General features: G+C 48.4%; 1 protein-coding gene across 1 annotated transcript in view; it reads right to left on the reverse strand.

The window, feature by feature from the left end:
- LOC101589784 (guanylate cyclase 2G) overlaps positions 1–19,725 on the reverse strand; it is a 46,630-nt gene that overhangs the window by 8,914 nt on the left and 17,991 nt on the right. Inside the window, exons 13-19 of the mRNA XM_023715594.1 lie at positions 14,354–14,522; positions 13,898–14,053; positions 7,288–7,465; positions 5,366–5,506; positions 4,107–4,299; positions 1,807–1,981; positions 957–1,055 (exon numbers count right to left, since the gene is read on the reverse strand). Of these exons, the coding sequence (XP_023571362.1) occupies positions 957–1,055; positions 1,807–1,981; positions 4,107–4,299; positions 5,366–5,506; positions 7,288–7,465; positions 13,898–14,053; positions 14,354–14,522 (1,111 nt within the window). The remainder of the gene's footprint in view (positions 1–956; positions 1,056–1,806; positions 1,982–4,106; positions 4,300–5,365; positions 5,507–7,287; positions 7,466–13,897; positions 14,054–14,353; positions 14,523–19,725) is intronic.

Here is a 19,725-nt window from a genome sequence, read left to right on the forward strand (position 1 = left end):
TATACCTTGTGGGAAGTATATACATTCAAAGAAATGTTAACTTAAACTCTTTCAGATTTAATTATTGAGCAATTCTTTTCTTCATGTCAGAATGGATAAACAGTATGTACGTGTCTAGCAACAGTCAAGGTGATAAAGTTCCTACACAGCCCAAGATCGCAATGTTTGTTGGAGTTACTGGTCATAGAGCTCTTTTCTAACCCCCAAAATAGACCATGCAACAGGGATAGGAGAAGTAGTATACTCCACTGCTTGTGTTTGTAAGTAAGGGTTTATTGGGATATGCCTGTGCAAATTTTTAAGCCATTACAACAGAATTAAATAATTGCAAGCACTTGCCTGGCAAGTGCAGGTTCCTGAGTTCAATCTCCAGTTACGCAAAATAAATAAATAAAATTGCAGTAGGCTCTGTGGCCCATAAAGCCAACAGTGTTGTCTGTCCCCGTTCAGGTAAAGTTCTTCCACTCTTGCTCTTGGTTTAAATTATTTTATACAGGCTGGGGAGATAGCTCGGCAGTCTAAGCGCTTGCCTGGCAAGCACAAGGACCCAGGTTTGATCTCCAGTACCGCATGCTGTGCCAGCCCTGAAACCGGGCGTGGTGGCGCAAGCCTATAATCCCAGTGGTAGGGAGGCTGAGACAGGATGATCACTACAAGTCTAAATTGCATAGTGAGACCCTGTATCCAATAAATAGATAAATAATTCTCTGACGTGTGTGCATATTTAGACTTGGGGGAGGTATACGTGAGTACCTTAATTACTCTAATGAGCACACCACCAAATCCTGTCTATCCGCCCTGTGATCGGTGTTATCTGCAATGAATCATGATCTTATCGCCCAGATGGAAAACAAGAGAAAAATGCAAATGAGTCTTCTAAAAATACCATCTGGTCAAAGATAGGGGCCTGGCGGGACAACCTATTGGGTTTACGGAGTGCTGTAAACAATACCCACGCAAGCTGCTGCTTTCCATCCTGGATGCCACGTTCACGGTGTCACCAAACAGACAGTACCTGGGCATGGTGATTCCCACCACGCCGGCCACCACAGGACCTGAGGACACAAGAACCCCAGGGCACAACCTGGCTCCAGGAAACCCATCAAGTCAACGAAGGCAAGTCAAGGAGTATTTGCTAAGGCCCCTCTTGGGGCACAGCTTGCCCATATGACTTAGTTTACAAAGAAGCAAGCTACAGACCCACACATTCCTGGTGCAGAGCAGCAAAACCAATTAATGACCGTGTTTATTCCTGAACTAGAGATAGGCACAAAGCCTACAGTGGTACAGTCGTGGAAATAATTAATTCTGATTGGAGGTCAGATTCTATTTCAGTGAGACTTGAAAGATAATTTTGAATAGGATAATAGCGACATAATTTGCAGGGCCCAGGGCAAATATGGGACTCTATTCAGAAAGAATTAAGAATTTCAAAACAGTGACAGAAAAGTATTAAACCAAGTAGGAGTCACTTCTGCATCGATCACATACCCAAGACTGTCAAAGATAGAACACATGAAAGGGCGCTTGATCCAGACGTGGGGAGGACAGTAGCCCAGCACCACCCTGGTGTCTGTTCTTCCTCTTTATTTTTGGTTCCACATCTTAGAGTCCTGCATGTCCTTATTCCTACCAAGCAACCCACCTGACCAGAAACACTCATGCAAAGACAACCTGATCCTTTGGTCCCCTTGACCCCCTTACCCTTCAGGACTGTTCCTAAAAACCTTAGACCTGGGTCTCCAGCCCACAGAGACCTGCCCCTACACCTGGGCCCTAAGGTCACCCACCATCAGTCCTGACTACCTGTGTGGAGGCCAATCCGGAGCCTGAGCTTCTCCTCAGGCATGTGCCCAATCTGGAAGTGGACGGTGGCACTGAGGAAATGCAGGGACATGGTGGCGATCTGGTCCACGTGCTGGGTGCCATTGCGGATGGGAAGCCCACTTGCCACCATGTAAGCATCTCCAATGGTTTCAACCTAAAAATAAAGCAAGGAAATTTGCTTTCCATGAGGGAGGCAGTGGGTAGAGGGTAGAGATGGCGCCACAGGTCAAAGCTTCTTATGTCTACCTCTGCTTCAAGGCACCATATTTGAAGATTCCCACTTGTGGACCGCTGCCCCACCCATGTCCCAGCATATCGTCATTCCACTTCCCCAGTGAGGTCTTCTTTCCCTGAGCCCTGCTCCTCGTGTATCAGCAATGCCCACCCCCACCCACCGAAATAGTTCAGTTTGGTAGTTGCTGAGGTAACAGTTCCTGTCCCAGATCCAGTGGCTTCTGTCTCTTAGAAACAGCTGGTCGCTGGCATGCACATTGTGTAAGCCAACCCCCAACTGACAAGCCACTCTGCCTCTGTACTTCCTGCTTGTATATCCCACGAAAGCCCAGAATCACCAGAGATCAGTGCGTGATATTGTGGGAGTGGGCCCGATCAGTGTCTGTCGAGGTAAATAACTCTGTCTCCAAATCTGGGTGTCATTTCAGTGTTTGTGCTTGCTGTTGTACTCAGAGCCACAGCCTAACCCCCAACCCCATCTCTGGAGGTGACCACATTTCCTGGCCAAGTCCAGAGCCAGTTAGGCAGCAGTGAGCTGTCGGGGCACATCTCCAAGGGCCAGGTGGGCCCATCAAGGGGCTGCATCCTGCCCAACCTGGAGGGTCCTCACCCTGCACCAGGGCTTTTACACGTGTTCATGGATACATACATATGATGCACCTCACAAAATATATTTAGTTAGATGAATAGAAACACATGTGTCTCTTTTATCTGTCTTCTTCGCCCTCGATCCTTCTAAAGATAGTTTCCAGGTTCTTCATTCACAATAGAAAAATAAATCATAATTAGAAGCTTCAGCCCTTTCCAGATACAATTATATTAGCAGAATCTAAAGATCACAGGAGAAAGGATCTTCAAGCATGAGCCAGCCAGTTGGAACACTTCTGTCCCGCTGACCCCCACATTACAAAAAAGTCAACTAGCCCACTGGCCCAGCCTGTGTCCAGGCTGCCTCTCCCCAGCAGGACAGCATTCTTGAGAAACACAAGCCAGTTCTAATGCTAGCATCGCTGAGAAGGTAACTCAGGAAAACCCCACGGGATGCTGACCCAAGCAGGCCAGGTAGGGAGGGGATCTGCTCTTTAGAAAGAACTGCATGTCCTTTCGTTCACCTTGAACACACGCATCCTTTGTGGGGAACATCAGGGAACACACCAGGACCTGCCACTGAACATTATGGCCACACTGTCCCCCAAATCTTGCTGTCCCAGGACAGTGGGCAGAGGCAGAATCCTGACGTCACAGCCAGGCAGCTGCACCAGCAGCTTTCCCCCACATCCGTGAACAGACACATGTCACTGTCCCTGAGACCTGTTCAAACTGTCAGAAAATGCGTAAAACTGTCCTCAGCACTACCGCCCAATCTAAGCCTGATTTTCTAAATTTTTATTAGCCCACATTTGCAGTATGGCGCCTGCATTCGTCTTAGGGATTTGGAGAGAAAGCGAAAGATTAGCTGCCGGAAGGTCAATGCCACTTTTAAAATGTGTTTACTAGCAGGACGTGGCAGTTTCTGCCTGCAATCTAGCGCTCCAGGAGGCTGAAGCAGGAGGATCAAATGTCTAAGTCCGGGCTATTCCATTTAGCAACTTAGCAAGATCCTGCTTCAAAAGAAAAATAAGAACAGTTGGGCATGTAGCTCAGCGCAGACTCTAGATACAACCCCCAAGTATTACCCCTCTCCTGAAAAGTATTTACTATAAGATTAAAATAACGGAAAGAAGGGTTGGCCTGATAGCTCAACGAACTAAAGCTCCTGCTTAGGCAGAGTGCAGCGGCCAGGGCTCGATCCCTGGTGTGCTGTGCTGGCCCCACCCACAGGGCACACTGAGATGGTGATTGAGGCTTGGCGTGGTGGTGCGCGCCTGTAATCCCAGTGTTTGGAGGCTGAAAACAGGAGAATCACTACAAGTCTGATCTACGTAGTGAGACCTGTAGGCCCTGTAATAAATATAGAAAAAAAGAAAATAATGGAAGGAAATGGAGGCCAACATGCCGGGCACAACTAGCAAGGAGCAGGTGTCCCTGCAGAGCCGGGGTCTCACCTTGTACACATCATAGGTCTGAATGATGCGATCAAACAAGCTGTACAGGTCGTTCAGGAGCTTCACCACCTGCAGCGGGGAGCTGAGGGAGCACAGCTTTGTGAACCCAACAATGTCAGAGAAAAAGACCGTCACGGACTCAAAATGTTCGGGTTCCACAGACTTTCCTGCAACAAGTTGTTCTCCGATGAAGCTGAAACCGGAGAAAAGATCATTTGGGGGTTTTTTGTTTTACTTTTTTTTTTTTGTACAGGGTCTCACTATGCAGCTTGGACTCGTAATGATCTTCCTGTTTTCAGCCTCCCCCGCGCTGGGGTTAGAGGCGTGCACATCCTGCCCAGACTCAGTGGCCAGCTCAGTGTGCCTGAGGGTGAGCCCAGCACAGCATGTGGTGCTCAGGATCCAACCCCAGTCCTTGCTCTTGCCTAAGCAGGCACCTAGTCTGCTGAGCTCTCTAGCCAGCCCTGGTTTTGCTTTTTAGAGAAACTATTAGTATATTTTGGGGGTACTGGGAATCGAACTCAGGACGTTGGAGAACGATCATTTTTAATAGGATTTCATTTGTCACATATATGCACAGCCGCGGCCCACTCTGCCAGAATGCCCTCAGAGGAGGCATTTTGATCGCTGCTGGCTGTACACTGAGGCAGTCACGCCAATGCCTTCAGGAAAGAGATTTTCTTGCTGAAGGCATCTCCTTTCCCACATCAGATCGGTTGCAGAGTTTGACTGTAAACTCTTGGTCTGCAGATGTGAATGTAATCAGTTCCCAATCCAGATATCAATGTTTTCACTGCAATCAAATAATCTGACTTTATTAACAAATTCAAGCGCCTGCCTCCGTTTCCTTGGTCAAGACACAGAAACGCACAGGAATTTGAGTATCAAAAGCTTCTACAGAATGCTGAGGGAGTAAGCTGATGAAAATGAACCAAAACTGTAGCAATTTTTAAATCTGGGATTCGGGTAAGGAACGCCCTGCGCTTTGCGAAGGTTTTATGACTGCGGTCCTCCGTAGCCAGGCGTGCAGCTAGCGCGCCCTCTAGTGGCCCTCCTCGGTGCTTCACTCGGCGGCTTCCATGGGGTGGGGGTGGGGGGTGTCCCTCTGCTCCCTTAAAGGGTTACCAAATTACCCACAAAGCCGGGCCTCATTTAGAAGAACCTGACATTTTCTTAGAAAAAGAAATTCCTCTGCAGGCAGCTTCTTCACAAGGAGCCCCGTGAGTTAACTCTGTCCAACCGCCCAACGCCTGCGCTACCTGGGCAACATGGTGGATAGAAGCTTCTCCACCTTCCTCTTCTCTGCCATCAGCTGGCCGGTCCTCTCTTCCACCACTTCCTCCAGGTGGCTGGCGTACGCTTCCAGCTTGCTCATCAGACTATCGAGGATGTTCACCTGGCTTTGAAAGAACCCAGCCCTGAGCGCCTTCTCGCAGGAACCGCAGGACCACCGCAGGGCCGGCTCCCAGCCGCGCATCCGAGCGCACGCCTCTCGCCCGCTGAGGTCCTGCCTCCGCGCTGCCCAGACACCCTTCCAGAGCTTGGGCTGCACCTTCGTCGCACTGAGCCTTCGCCTACTCGTTTGGAAAGTAAGGGTGAGAATGCACATGTGCCAGGGTTGTTCTGAAAACGTCAGCAGCTGGTGTGCGCGGAGGGCAGGGGCCCGGGGCTGGGACCCAGCGGGCAGCCATGAGTGGTGGCCTTTAGGACGCTTCCCCACGCCCTACCACATTCCACACCAAACGCAGATGCAGCGTGGATCCTGCTTCTTAGATTGTCCAACATAAGGGTCACATCCAGAGCCTATAGGTTCTTCTTTCAGAGGTTCTCCAGGTCTCCTGTAATCCCAGCACTCAGGAGGCTGAGGCAGGATGATTGCTGTGACTTCAAGGCCAGCGTGGGCTACAAAGTGACCTCAAGGCCAGCCTGAACTGCGTACGGGACCCGGTCTCAAAAAGACAAAAAAACAAGGGTTGGGGAGATGGCTCAGTAGAATAAGTGCTTCCCTGGCAAGCACAAGGGCCTGAGTTCAATCCCCGGTTCCACAAAAAAAAAAAAAAAAAAAAAGAATAGCTTTCAGAAAAATCATTTAAATTCCTTATCTTTTAGGTGAGGAGACTAAAACTCAAATAAGAAATCTTAATTTTGGAACTACAGTCCCTGAGTAAAAAGTAAACACTCCACTAGTTAAATTTATTTAATCACTCCATAAATTAGGCACATATCAAAACATCAAATTATATATCAAAAAATTAAACGATTTTCAATTCAGTTAAAAAATATAGAAACAAGAAATTTTAAAACTTCTGTAATTTGGAAAATCCAGGGCTGATATTCACAGAGTTAAATGGCCAGATTAGAAGCAAACATCCGGCTGGCAGCCGCAAGCTCCTTCCACCAACTCAAGCTACTTCTACCACGGGGTATCTTCACCCATGCAGTGTCTCAGTGACGCCATAATCCTGACATCAGAAATCTGCCACTGGGAAAAGGACGTGAGAGGCGCCCACAGTCTACGGTCAGTAACTTACCTTGGGACGTAGCTCAGTGGTAGAGGCCGTGAGTTTGATCTCCCACATCACACACACACACACACACACACACACACACACAAATAAATAAAATAAAGAATTTGGGGGGAAAACACTAAGGTTGGTGAGTAGCCTTTATTCCATAGTCCAATTCCAACTGATACATTTTTGACCCTTGAAGTGCTGATTTGAAAAAGATTCTGAGCTATGACAAATTGCACCACTATAAACACAGGTGCACATATGTCACTGTGGTATCATGTTTTTGGTTATTCTAGAAAAATACCCACAAGGGGACTAGCTGAGTTAAAAAGGACCTCCAATCCTAGCTTTGTGAGGAATCCACACTGATTTCCACAGTGATTGTACCAGGCTGCACTCCCACCAACAGTGGAGAAGGGTCTCTTTTTCCCCACAGCCCCTCCAGCATTTGTTATTGGTTGATGGGGAACAGATTTAAAAAGCTGTGGTATTTTTATACAATGGAATATTACTCAGCTATAAAAACGATAAGCTCAAAAGAGGAAGGGAGGGAGGGAGGTGGGATAGCAAGGGTGAAGGAGGGGACACAAAGAACGATCACAGCATGAGTTGTAGAACTCTAGTGGCCAAATGACTAGGAGAAATCACCCTTTGCCCATCTAACTCACCCTTTGGGACTGGCTTCTCGTAGAACTTTCTTGATGGAAAGGAAGGTGGGCCTGCGGTCTGGCGACTCAGCCCAGCAGGCCCTCACCAGGCCAGTGATCCTTGCGTCGCCCCGCTCCTCGCTCAGGGAAGGCCGCAGAGGCCCAGCAGCTGTGGGCTCTCTGATTTGCTTGATGATTTCTGAAAGGTATTCGGGGGTGAGGTAATCGAAGGTCTGGACCTCATCACCTGGCATGCCTCCCTTTAAACATGAATTGTGCTCTTAGATTTGTAAACTGAACTTCAAATAAGTGAAATATTTAGAATTTCAGAGGAATCTGAGTAATTTAATGATATTCTGAATCCTTGTGGGAAATGACGGGTCCTAATAGAAAACATATGTGCACCCCTTAATTAATCAGTTCATAAGTCAAGATTTTTTTTTAAATAGAACTTTTTTGGAAGGCAATCAAACCTCCACATGAGTTTAGGGAAGGACATGTATTTGGTGTTGGCAATCAACAAAAAAATACTTCATGCAATTTTGCATTCCATACAATACCCTACATAAAATAATTTTCACCAATAATAAATATAACTGCCACATATCACCTCCTTACCCCACACTTGTAAACCTGCTTTCTCTTACTTCCTCTTTGGCTTCTACCAATATTTACTAAGCATTCTATTTAACCAGACATGTTGAATATTTTGAGAATAAAGTACACATATTTGGTATAAAAGTACTGCAGTTGCAACACTAATGAATCTTACTAAGAGGAAAAAAAAGCCAAGATGGAAAGGCTCTGCCCTGTACTGTTCTGTTTAAGCAGTCTAGAAAGGGCAAAATTAGACACAATAAACAAATCTTGTTAGTACACCTTTTTCTTCTCTTTGAATTAAGCAAAAGTAGCTGTAAATTGATCCTATTTTGTATATATAAATACAAAATGATCATTCCTTTGTATCATTTTTTTTATTGTCTGTCAGAGATGAATATTCTATTAGCATCTAAATACTATACGTGTTTGAATTCAACTAAACAATACTAACAGTGTTTGGACAGAATATCCTGTCTGCTTCTTGTACTATGGATAACCACTAAGAAGATAACAATGGCTTTTCCTCCCCGGCTGTCTGAGGCTCCGTTGCCATCATGAATGAAACAGTAACTATCCGAACCCGGAAATTCATGACCAACCGGCTTCTTCAAAGGAAACAAATGGTCATTGATGTCCTTCACCCTGGGAAAGCAACAGTACCTAAGACAGAAATTCGGGAAAAACTCGCCAAGATGTACAAGACCACACCAGATGTCATTTTTGTGTTTGGATTCAGAACCCATTTTGGTGGTGGCAAGACGACTGGCTTTGGCATGATTTATGACTCCCTGGATTATGCGAAGAAAAATGAGCCCAAACACAGACTTGCAAGACACGGCCTGTATGAGAAGAAAAAGACCTCAAGAAAGCAGCGGAAGGAACGCAAGAACAGAATGAAGAAAGTCAGGGGCACCGCAAAGGCTAACGTTGGTGCTGGCAAAAAGAAATGAAGTGGCAGTGAGCTGGAGATTGGAGAACAGCCGAAGGAGTAGATTCTGCAGTGCGTGTCTGCAGTGACTGCGACTTTGTTCACGAGAGGATTTAATAAACTGTAAAACCTTCAAAAAAAAAAAAAAAAAAAAGAAGATAACAATGTACAAAAATGTATTGATTATCAAAACTGTCCTATTAATCAGCTGTGAAACTGTCTCATTCATATTTATTTCTGAATAAAAAATATTTTAAAAAAACAAACAAATCTTGGGTAGCCACGTGATGGGGAGGACAGGAGATTGAACAGGTGAAGATCGGGGACTGCTTGGCACCGAGGAAACCTCCATATACCACTGTTCCAGTGGTCACCTGGCGCTTTGCCACTGCCCAGCCCCATAAAACTTTCCAGCACAAGGTGGACCTCAAGGGAGGCAAAATTAAAAAAAAACAATACTGGTCAGGAGTAGAAGACCTAAAGACAGCACACAAGTGGGGTTGTAACTGCGCTGCAAATGCGAGATGGGAGCTCACCAGAGGGGGCTGGTGGAGAGGGGCTGACCTACGTAGCCTCCAACATAAGGCAGGATGGTGAAGGACCAGAGGGATGGCTCACAAGCGCTGTGTCTAATCACTTCCGGTGGGGGCTCGGGCTAACAAGAGCAGAACCACTACAGATGCAAACTGTGATTGGACAAATAAGGAAATAGGTGGCAGGTGGCGGGAGCCTGCACCCTTCCCGGTGGAGAGGGCGTGGTGCTGAACCACAGTTAGGAAGGTCAGCGCAAGCTCTGTTTGGCTTTATCTAGGTACAGGTATGTATGTGTGTAATTATAAATGTGTGTACACACACAGGACCGTACACATGGGAGCACATACCAGCAACTACACCCCAGCAGCAACACACACACCTCAGTCTAGGTCTCATTTGCTAGCATGATTCCCTAACAAATATGGCAAGGCTTTTTGAAGAATTGGCTGCTTCTAGCACTGGGATGGAGGGTCCCAAGTTAAACCTGGAGCACTTTGTTATGCTAAGAAAGTGCTCCAAACACCACAGCGATGGTTGTGTGTCGGAGAGGCGCAGACACCAGCTAAAGTTTGAATAGCCAAGGGTGGAACAACGTGAGCAACGAATCAGAGAAAGTAACAGTAGATTATAACCTGAGTACAAAATAAGCATACATGAACCCACACTGACAGCAGAAATAGCCAAGAAAATAGAGAAATGTAGCAGAGTAGACCAATCTGCCCAGAGCTGAATTCTGGATTTCTGAAGGTGATTTTCCCTCGAGGAGGGAAGGCGCTTCCTTCCCATCAGATGTGGACCTTGCAGCCCATATGTCTGTCAGCAGATGAATGAGGAAGGAAAATTGGCATTTACACCTCACTGAGTTCTACTCTGCCATGAAAAAAGATAAGCCCTACTCATCTGTAGGCATGGACGGACGCACTGTGAGGCCTGAGGGGGAGGGCGGGAAGCCAGACGCACAGGCTCAAATGCTGCCTGGCTCCTCTGATATGGGAGACTCAGAGTAAAAATAAAAGAGAGTAGGAAGTAGGAGACAGACCCTTCCAGAGGGAAGGGGAGAAGAGATGCAGGGAGGGAGGAAGAGATCGGGGGAAGAATTAGGATGTGTCAGGTGCATGTGCCAACGCTACACAAGGATTGTGAGCATTGTGCACTGCAAACATGTGTGCATGCACACACACACACACACACACACACACACACACAGATTAAGGAATGAATGGGTAGAGGGGAAGGGAGGGAAATGAAACAGAACGAGAAAAGGAATCAAGATGTATTATGTACCTACTCCAGTTCCACAAAGAAGGTAAACATGTGCTACACACATGTCCGAATAAACTAAAAAAAAAAACAAATTTTAATGTGGCTTCCCACACTGAGTGTCCCCTACAGTCAGTACAGCAGGGGAAGGTCAAGAACGACTTTGCAGTAGAGAAGCCACAAGCGCTACCTGAGGCAGGCAATGAAGACATCAACTATGACAGTCACGGACAGTACCTGCCTTGAGGGTGATACAATTTACTTCCAGAATCTTCCTCCCACACACTCCTAACCCCAGTCTAGGCATGAGAAAAGGGGGAAAAGGACCATTGAGAAGGATATTCTACAAAATATCTGACACAAAAACCTATTCTAGAACGACAAGGTCATTATAAAAAGGTCTGAGAAATTTTCCCAGACATGCTGCCCTGCATGGATGTTGAGACATGAACTTCAGCTAATATATTTAAGGATACAGGTTACGAAATGTGTGTAAAATATTCTCTTGCTAATATCCACATTTTAATGCCTTAAAGATACCCTAAAAGAATCCATCTGGGCAAGTGTGCACTGCATCCTACATGCAGCACAACTCAAGATAAGGCTCAGTCGTGGCTTCAAGGGGAGTGGCACAAGGCTCAGCCCAGGAGCTCTGCCCCGCCCCCAAAACTCCCTGAGAGTCAATAAAATGATGGGGACCTCTGGAGGTCTGCACGCTGGAGCTGTGCGTGCCTTACCCAGCGCTATGCGGCTAATGCTTCTAACCTGTAATCTTTAACCCTTCAGTGTAGTTGTTCTTTTTTGTGGCAATGGACTCATGGGATGCAGGGGCACCATCTAAGACAGCATTCTCGATCCCCCACATCTCCAGAGAACCAGGTTCAGAGTGGGGTCTGCAAATGCATATCTCTGACAAGTTCCAGGCCACACCAAGGACAAGGGCCAAGGCTGGTGGTTCTCAGACTGTGACCCACCCAGGAATCACATGGAAATGCGCATGCTTGGCCTCTGCAGGCTCAGTACCCAGCGAGAACCCGGAGGGCGGAGCCAGCAGCTCCAGTGCTAGCAGGCCTGCAGGTGACTATGACGCCCAATCTGAGAAGCACTCTCCCTCAGCACACAGAGGACTAATATTTACACAGTTCCTGGCACCAGGTTTGTTTGTAGGGAAGTGTGGGGAGCTCACAAAAGACCTGTGCTTGCCCCTAGGGGAAGGACACGCTGTATTTTTCCTGCTCGCCATGTTGTGTATACACAGTCCAGGCCCCGGGACCATTTCTCCTTCACTTTTCTGAGGACTGCAGTAAGGAGGAATACAGGATACTCATTGTCCACAGACTTCTGACGCCAACTCAGACCCACAGCAATGCGGCCAGGTGGGAGCCGGGCCCAGGGGTGCAGGTGACCTGCCTGAGCTCAGCCTGGGAGCACTGCCATTGGTGTGGATACAAAGCCAGCTACATCTGGATCTCGAGTTGCCTTTGCTCAGATCAGCCTCACCTCTGCCCCATTTGACCACAATTCAGAAACCGGAATCCTGTTTTAAAACAACTGCATGCACCACAGACTCCTGATCTGAAAAATTTTCAGAGAATATATGATAATGTAAAGATGAAGTTTGGGATAGGCCAGCATAGATGGGCAAGAAAAACTGAAAGAAGGTTGGACTGGGTTCGCTGGAAATCCATGCCCCTGCACATATACGCTCTCTGCAAGACAGTGTTTCCAACTTGAACTCCTGCATATTCAAATCACCTAGGGAGCTTGCTCGATGCTTGTGTCCCAAGCAGCTCCCCAGACAATAACATCCAATCTCCAGGACTGAGATCTAGGCACTGGCATTTAAGAGTCAGCACAGCAAATTAAAAAAAAGAAAAAAAGAAAAGTAAAACAAGCTTGACTATATTCTTTGTCAGAGGACAAGTTGAGCAGCATTTATTACAAAATTTATTTATTTATTTTGTATTTTAGGGAAGGGTCTACAGGGTGTTCAGGGTCTCACTACTAGATCAGACTTGTAGTGATCCACCTGTTTACAGCCTCCCAAGAGCTGGGATTACAGGTGCATGCGCTACCACGCCCAGTCTCAATTGCTGTCTCAGCACGCCCTGGGGGTGGGGCCAGCACTGCAGGCTTGGGGATCAAATCCCCGGCCCTTGTGCTTGCTGGCAGGCACTTTAATCCACTGAGCTATTTGGCCAGCCCCCTCAAAATTTAAATATACCTAAAACACAGCTTTTACTTCTACTTCATGGCTATACATCTATCCTGAAGAAACATTCAGCCCTGTATGGTCACCACTGTAATTTGCAGAGCAAAAAATGGGAAGGAAAGTACATATCCATGACTAATGCATGGGTAGTTTCACCAGGAAAATTTCTACAGTTCTTAAGAAAGAATGAGAGAGATTTGCAAATAGGAAGATGAGGTGAAGGCCATCCAGGAAGGAGGAGGAGGATGTTCAAAGGGCCTGGGGCAGATAGATGGACCTGGCACTGCAGGGCAGGGAAAGGTGGCAGTGTGCCTGGAGGAGTGAGCCTGGGATAGAAGTGGGAGGTGTGGTGGGATGAATCGTGGTCCCCAAAGGAACAGTTCCTGTCCTGACCCTCACAATCTGTCAATGTTACCTTATTTGGAAAAATGGTCTTTGCCGAGATTGTCTTGGATTAACCATGTCAGTCTGTACCCTGCGACAAACATCCTTACAAGAGACACGGAGAGAACACTCAGAGGAGGGGGAGTCTGAAGATGGTGACAGAGACTGGTCCCCGTGGCCACAAGCCCAGGGATGCTGCAACAGGCACCGTGTGCTAGAATCGAAGAAGAAGGGACTCTTCCCTAGAGCTTCTGTCCAAACCTGGGCTTCGCTAACACCTTCATCTTGAACTTTGGGCTCAAGAACTACAAAAGAATATTTCTTCTGTTTCGAGTCAGCAGGTTTAAAGTGATTGTCACAGCAGCCCTAGGAAACCAGTACTGAAGGACACTGAGGCTGAGAGCTTAGACAGCTCGGTGGCTTTCTGGGCTATGGCAGGACTTGGTATAAACTCCCCAGATGGGGAGCCACGGAAGGTTCTGAGCAAAGCAGTGACGCCTTCCCTCAGGACCACGCTAGCAACTGCAGTACAGTATGTTACAGGTATGATTTTGCTTCCCTGGATTTTTTTTAACTACATGTAATTCATTTTCTAATATAATTTTTATATAAAATATGAATGGAATGCATTATAAATTAGCACACAAGAAGGACAAGTGTTTCCAAGCCAGCCCACCCCACCAAAGCCCCCCAGGCTCAGCCTACACCTTTACCATCCGGCGCCTTGTCCAGGTCCTCAAAGGGCCCGCGGTGCTGGTGGTGGATCAGGTCCCGCATGAGAACCCCAAAGCTGAAGACGTCAGCGGTCGGGGTGCCCCGCCAGGGTGCCTCGGGAAGCCGCAAGAGCTCAGGCGCAGTCCAGTAGAGTTCTGCAAGACATCAGGGAGCCGGCGTGGAGAAAAAGAGCAGCACAGGAAACCCCAGCCCCGCCACATTCTTGGGAGTGTGGAGGTAGATAGGGAGCATCCGGGTCCTAAGAAGCCAGCCCTGGGCTTCCCACCGGAGGAGACCAAGGTCCCTGGGAGGGAGCGTGGAGAAAACAGCAGCGTGGTGGCACACGCCTGGCTGTGGGTACCTGGACCAGCAGGCATCAGGAAGCAAAGGCGCAGAGAGAAACCCTGGGATAGCTCAGCCAATGATTCGTGGCCGCAAGGTCCTCTAACAGTTACCCGTGTGGGCCACGATCCTTTCGTCGTGTGTTCTGTGTGTCCGGCCGTACTTGAACTCCCACAGCCCGAATCCGGACAGCTTCACTCGCATGAAGCCATCCACCAGGCAGTTGGAAGGTTTCAGGTTGCCGTGGGACCCCAGTGGGCTTCTGTGCAGGAACAGCATGCCCTGCAGGGGTGACAGGGAGCAGGCGACACAGAGCAGACATGCAGCAGTGGTAGAAAGGCAGGTGTGCAGAGGAACGGAGCACAGACAGACCAGCGAGCCTGCACAGCCGGGCTGGCCCCAGGGAGGAGCCGTCGGAGCAAGCTGTTCCAGGGAGCTGGGCCGCAGCAGTTCTCAGCGGCGGAAAACGACTTCCGGCTCCTGGGTGAGGCCCCACGCAGACCAGGCCAGCTTAAGCTAAACACATCCTTGTGAACAGAGCCTGTGCTCAAATCCCTTCTCCACCATTTTGCAGAGGGGCAATTACTTTACCCCTGCAAACCTTATCTTTCTTTTCAAAACGGAAGAAGCCATAACATTTACTGCATAGCGTGGCTGTGGAGATGGAATGTAATAACAAAAGCAAAATGCAAGACAGCGCATGATACAGAGAGAATACCCAATGTAAACTGAACTAAAATTATATACGTATGATACATACATTGCTATGATAAAGAATTGATAGGAGACAACCCACCCGGGGCGCCCTCCTGTCCTCTCGGACAGGAGCTTTCTTTCCCCCAATAAATATATTCTGCTCAAAATAAAAAAGAATTGGGCTGCTGAGATGGCTCAGTGGCCTAAAGCACCTACTTAGAACAAGCTTAGCAAAGCACAGGGACCGCGGTTCAATCCCCCAGCACCACATGCCAGCCAGCCCCGCCCCCTGGTGGGCTGAGCTGGCCACACACACACACACACACATAAATAAAATTTTTAAAAAATAAAAATAAAAAAGAATTGATAATACACAGATGCTATGTAATGAAGCACACTGTTGCCTACGTATTACAAACTACATGCTGTTATACGTGCCCAAGGGCCCTTTCTGACCACTTTGCAGCAAAAAGCAACAAAATGAGGAACTTTTTTTTTTTAATGTATTTAGTACAGGCTCTACAGGGTCTCACTACGTAGACTGGACTTCTAGTGATCCTCCTATTTTCAGCCTCCCAAGCGCTGGGATTACAGGTGCGCACCCCCAAGTCCAGTCTCAGTCGATGTCTCAGTGCACCCAGGGGTGGGGCCAGCATGGCTTGTGGTGCCAGGGATTGAACACCAGTCCCTGCACCGTGCCTAGGCAGGCGCTTTAGTCCGCTGAGCATCCGGCCAGCCCAAAATGCGGAGCTTTGAGAAATTTTTTTTTGTCATCCAGTATGATTATAATTCTATCATCACAATCATCATCATGATTATCACATTCTGTGTTCTTAGTGGTTACATGCTTTGTAGAGGGCAGCAGAATCCCTCAGTCAGAAGACTTATACTCAACCCTGAGCTTTGCCAATCTGTTTCTTAAAGCAAGTGTTTTTACTCCCCTGGGACTTGATTTTTCCATCTGTGAAATGGGCATTCCCATATACATTTAAACGACAGCCTGGAAGTTTAGCCAGAAGGCAGCATTTGGCCCCTACTCCAAATGACTAAACCAAACTGTGCATTTGAACAGGAGCTGCAGGAGATCGGTGTGTGCATGACCTGAGAAGACCTACCATGGTCAATTGTACCCAGTGTTGATGCACAATAGCATCTCCTGGCAAGCCTCAATCCAGACCAACGCACAATAGAGGAGACAAGCCCAGAGCGGACATGAAGGACCCAAAGCCGCAGAGGGGCCTGCGGGGTTAGGGCTGTCTCATCTAGGGGCTTGCTAAGGGCCCTGAGTCCCAAGACTGTGGAGAGCCCTATTCAGCTCTATTCACCCCTTCTTTCCAGGAGGGAGGGGTGTTTCTGGGGCAGGGGGAGGGGCCCAAGCCAGGCCTGGAGTGGAGGAGCAAAAGGAGTTCTGGCAGGTCAGGCAGAGTGCAGTCATTCCACAAAATGAGAACAGTCGTTCTTGTCGTCCAGCTGTGACTGGAGGGCAGGATACCTGTGGCTCTCTGAACTCTACAAACGCAGAGCTGGAAGCGGTGAGGAGAGAAAAGGCGCACGCTGCAATGGGCGGCAGAAGCCGGGAGGGCGGGCGCAGTTTGGTGCTGGGGTTTCATCTTGCTTCTCTTCCTTACCTTCTCTAACGGCCTCGCCAGGAAGGCACTGAACTCACACTGATGTGACAGTTTCAGTCGCTTGCACTCTCGGGTGTTGATGCAAAAGCTCTAGCACTGCTAACCAGAGCCCCTGAACCATCCAGGGGAACACCAGCAGCCTCGGGCTTCCTGGGGACCAGCTGCAGGAGCCTGGTCCTTCCTCAGCATGGGAGCCTCAGGCCTGCCTCACTCCGGAGGAGTCAAAGCACGAGTGAAGAAACCACAGTGCCTCTTTGGTGGCTGGTTTTGGCTGTCAGTTTTTTGGTTTTTGGTTTTGTTTTTTTGTTTTTGTTTTTGTTTTTTTTCTTTTTTTAGTTATGGCGCTGGCCTTGGCCAGCTCTAGTAGGAGTCCCTTAACTAATTCCTCCGAGTCTCCCAAGGAGCCAAGTGCAAAGAGTGGACTGTCCTCTCAGGAGGGGGCCTGCACATTAATTTTCCCAGGCCCTTCTTCTGGAAGGATGGCACTGCACTGAGAATCGTGTTGCCTCATTCTCAGCCCAGCTCTCTGCTCCCCTTTGCTGATGAGCCAGGTCGAGGAGGGGCAGAGAATGAGGAGCAGTGAGGCCCCGTTAACTCCACAGCTCCACGCAGCAACCCTGATTTGTGCTAAGCAGAGGAGTAGCAGCGAGTGTCGTCAGCACTTTGTACTGTGCGCTCACGGAGCGCTCTCCAGCTACCGCCGCATTTAGTCTTGGCTGAGACAGGCTAACAGTCTCATGCTCGGTTTCACAATGAGCCTTTTCAGGATTTTAAATGGCTCCCAGGAAGTCAGGATCAGAGCGGGGCCTAAATCCAGGATGGGTAACCTGCAAAGCCAGATGCTTGCAAGCCGCTAGAACGTACCGTTTCCCGTGCCCTGGGAGACTGCAGAGGAGGGCAGGGGAGCCGACAAAGGAAGGCGTGGGTCTAAGCACACTTGCCCCCAAGACACCACTGCACAAGCACAGCCAGGTCACAGTGAGACTCAGAGGCAGAGGGAAAAGCAGAGGGAAGTCACAGTCACACGTGGGCCTGACCTCAGGAAGCCTGGGACACTGCAGCAACACGGAATTTGCACAAATGGTCTCAATGGACGATTGCATTTGGGGCAGCAGCTCAAGCGCTGTGGACAGGCTGAGTCTCCGTGGTCCCATTTCACCCAGAGCCCCGAGGCCAGCATTGCACTGCAAACATGGGCTCAGCCAGCTGTAAGACTACACCTGGGAGAGTGCCTGGGCCGTCCACTCCACCCCCCAAAGCAGGAGATGTGTGCTCCTTTGTCCTCGTGCCACGTTAGTTTTTGACATGGAGAAGTGGAATCACATTTTGAAATGCAAGCCCACTCAGCCTGACCCAGACGGGCTGCCTCTAGGGTGTCTCCAGCCAGACTACAACAGGCTGAGGTTCAATTTGTATGTTGGTTTGCAAAGCCTTCAGGTCAGAATTTCTCTGGTACCTGGTATAAAGGGGATGCTGGTCAAATAGACATAGAGAGAAGTTTTTTTGTTTTTTGTTTTTGAACTGGGGACCAAACCCAAGGGTGCTTTACCTCTGAGCTACATCCCAGTCTTCCTTCTTTCCTTCCTTCCTTCCTTCCTTCCTTCCTTCCTTCCTTCCTTCCTTTTTTCCTTCCTTCCCTCCTTCCTTCCTTCCTTTCTTTCCTTTTCTATTCTTTCTCTCTGCATTGTTGAGATGGCCTCCCCTCAATGCTGGTATTACAGGTATGTTCCACTCTACCTGGCTAAGAAGGAATCAAATTCAGGAACCTGCACTTGCCAGGCAGGTGCTTGTGTCACTGAGCCATACTGCCAGCTCTTTTTATGATTGGTATGTGAGAGCCAAAGTCCCTGTCTTCCTGCAAAAGGGCACTAGGGTGGAACAAACCTCTAACAGGTGCTCATTACGCTCTAAGGCAGTAACAGCCGTGGTGCAGCGTTGTCCTTGGAGAACAAATCACAGAGGTTTCTATTTGTCTGCCATACTTGCCAACAAGATGCTGGCTTTCCACTATGCCAAATATCCCCTAGTTAAGCTCATACTGGGTCCTAAGACTCAGATTCTTAGAAGCAAAATGCTGTACAATCTCTGAGGAAGGAAAACCCTTTGATGCCCCAGGCCAACCTCATTCATTCTGCCCACAACAAAGTAACGCTGCAAAGAAGGGATCCAGCCTGACAAGGTCACTCAGTGTGTCACTGGCCCAGGACTCCAGGAGGGCAGAGCTCACATTCCTCCCTGGAGCCCCTTGAGGCCCTCCAGCAACATCTGCACAGGGCTCTGTTGGGGGCTGGGCACCAGCGCTGACTGGGGGTTGGACTGCTCCCTGATGCCGAGGACCAGCGGTGCCCTGCTGACCATGTGTCTACCCCCTGCCCACGCACTGGCCTGGTCCCTCCTAACGGTAGGAGTGTGCACTTGGAACAGCTCACTGGATGGGAGCTGAGGTGGGGGAAGGCAGCCTCAGGTTGCTGGTCCACACAATACAGCTCGCTTCTCAATGAATCACTTTCACACCATCCTGCCTTCCATCGCTCATCACTAGCTGCGACCCACCCTGAGTCATCCTGCTGCTGTGCCTCTCTGTGTGCATACGTGCATGCACACACACATGCACATGCACACACACACACCACACACACCACACACACACGCACACACCCCTTTCATGGCAGCAAGGACTGCCCCTAAACTGCTGCCAGTGGGTACCTAGAAGTAAATTTTAGTGGTCCCTATTGCAAAACACAAATCAGTTCTTTAGTCCCACCTACTGAGAGATGGTGTGGGACAGTCAATGAGTGTAAGACTCATGGATGCCTAAGTCTGAACTCCGTTTCAACTATTCAGTAGCTATGAGACTTAGGGAACTTTATCTGAACTTTCTGTACATCTTTTTCCCAACTGTGAAATGGGAGTAACACTCTATCTATCCTATGGTTTCTTGTGAGAAATAAGTAAATTAATAAAACAAAGTACTGGAAAGTTTGTGCCCCAAAATAGGATAGATATAAATAGATATAGAAATAGACATAGATATAGACACAGATGTAGACATAGACATGGACATAGACATGGAGATGGACATAGACATAGACATGGACATGGACATGGACATGGACATGGACATAGACATAGACATAGACATAGATATAGATATAGATATA

Source organism: Octodon degus, unplaced genomic scaffold (genome assembly GCF_000260255.1).
Source record: "Octodon degus isolate 3935 unplaced genomic scaffold, OctDeg1.0 scaffold00042, whole genome shotgun sequence".
NCBI classification, from domain to species: Eukaryota; Metazoa; Chordata; class Mammalia; order Rodentia; family Octodontidae; genus Octodon; species Octodon degus.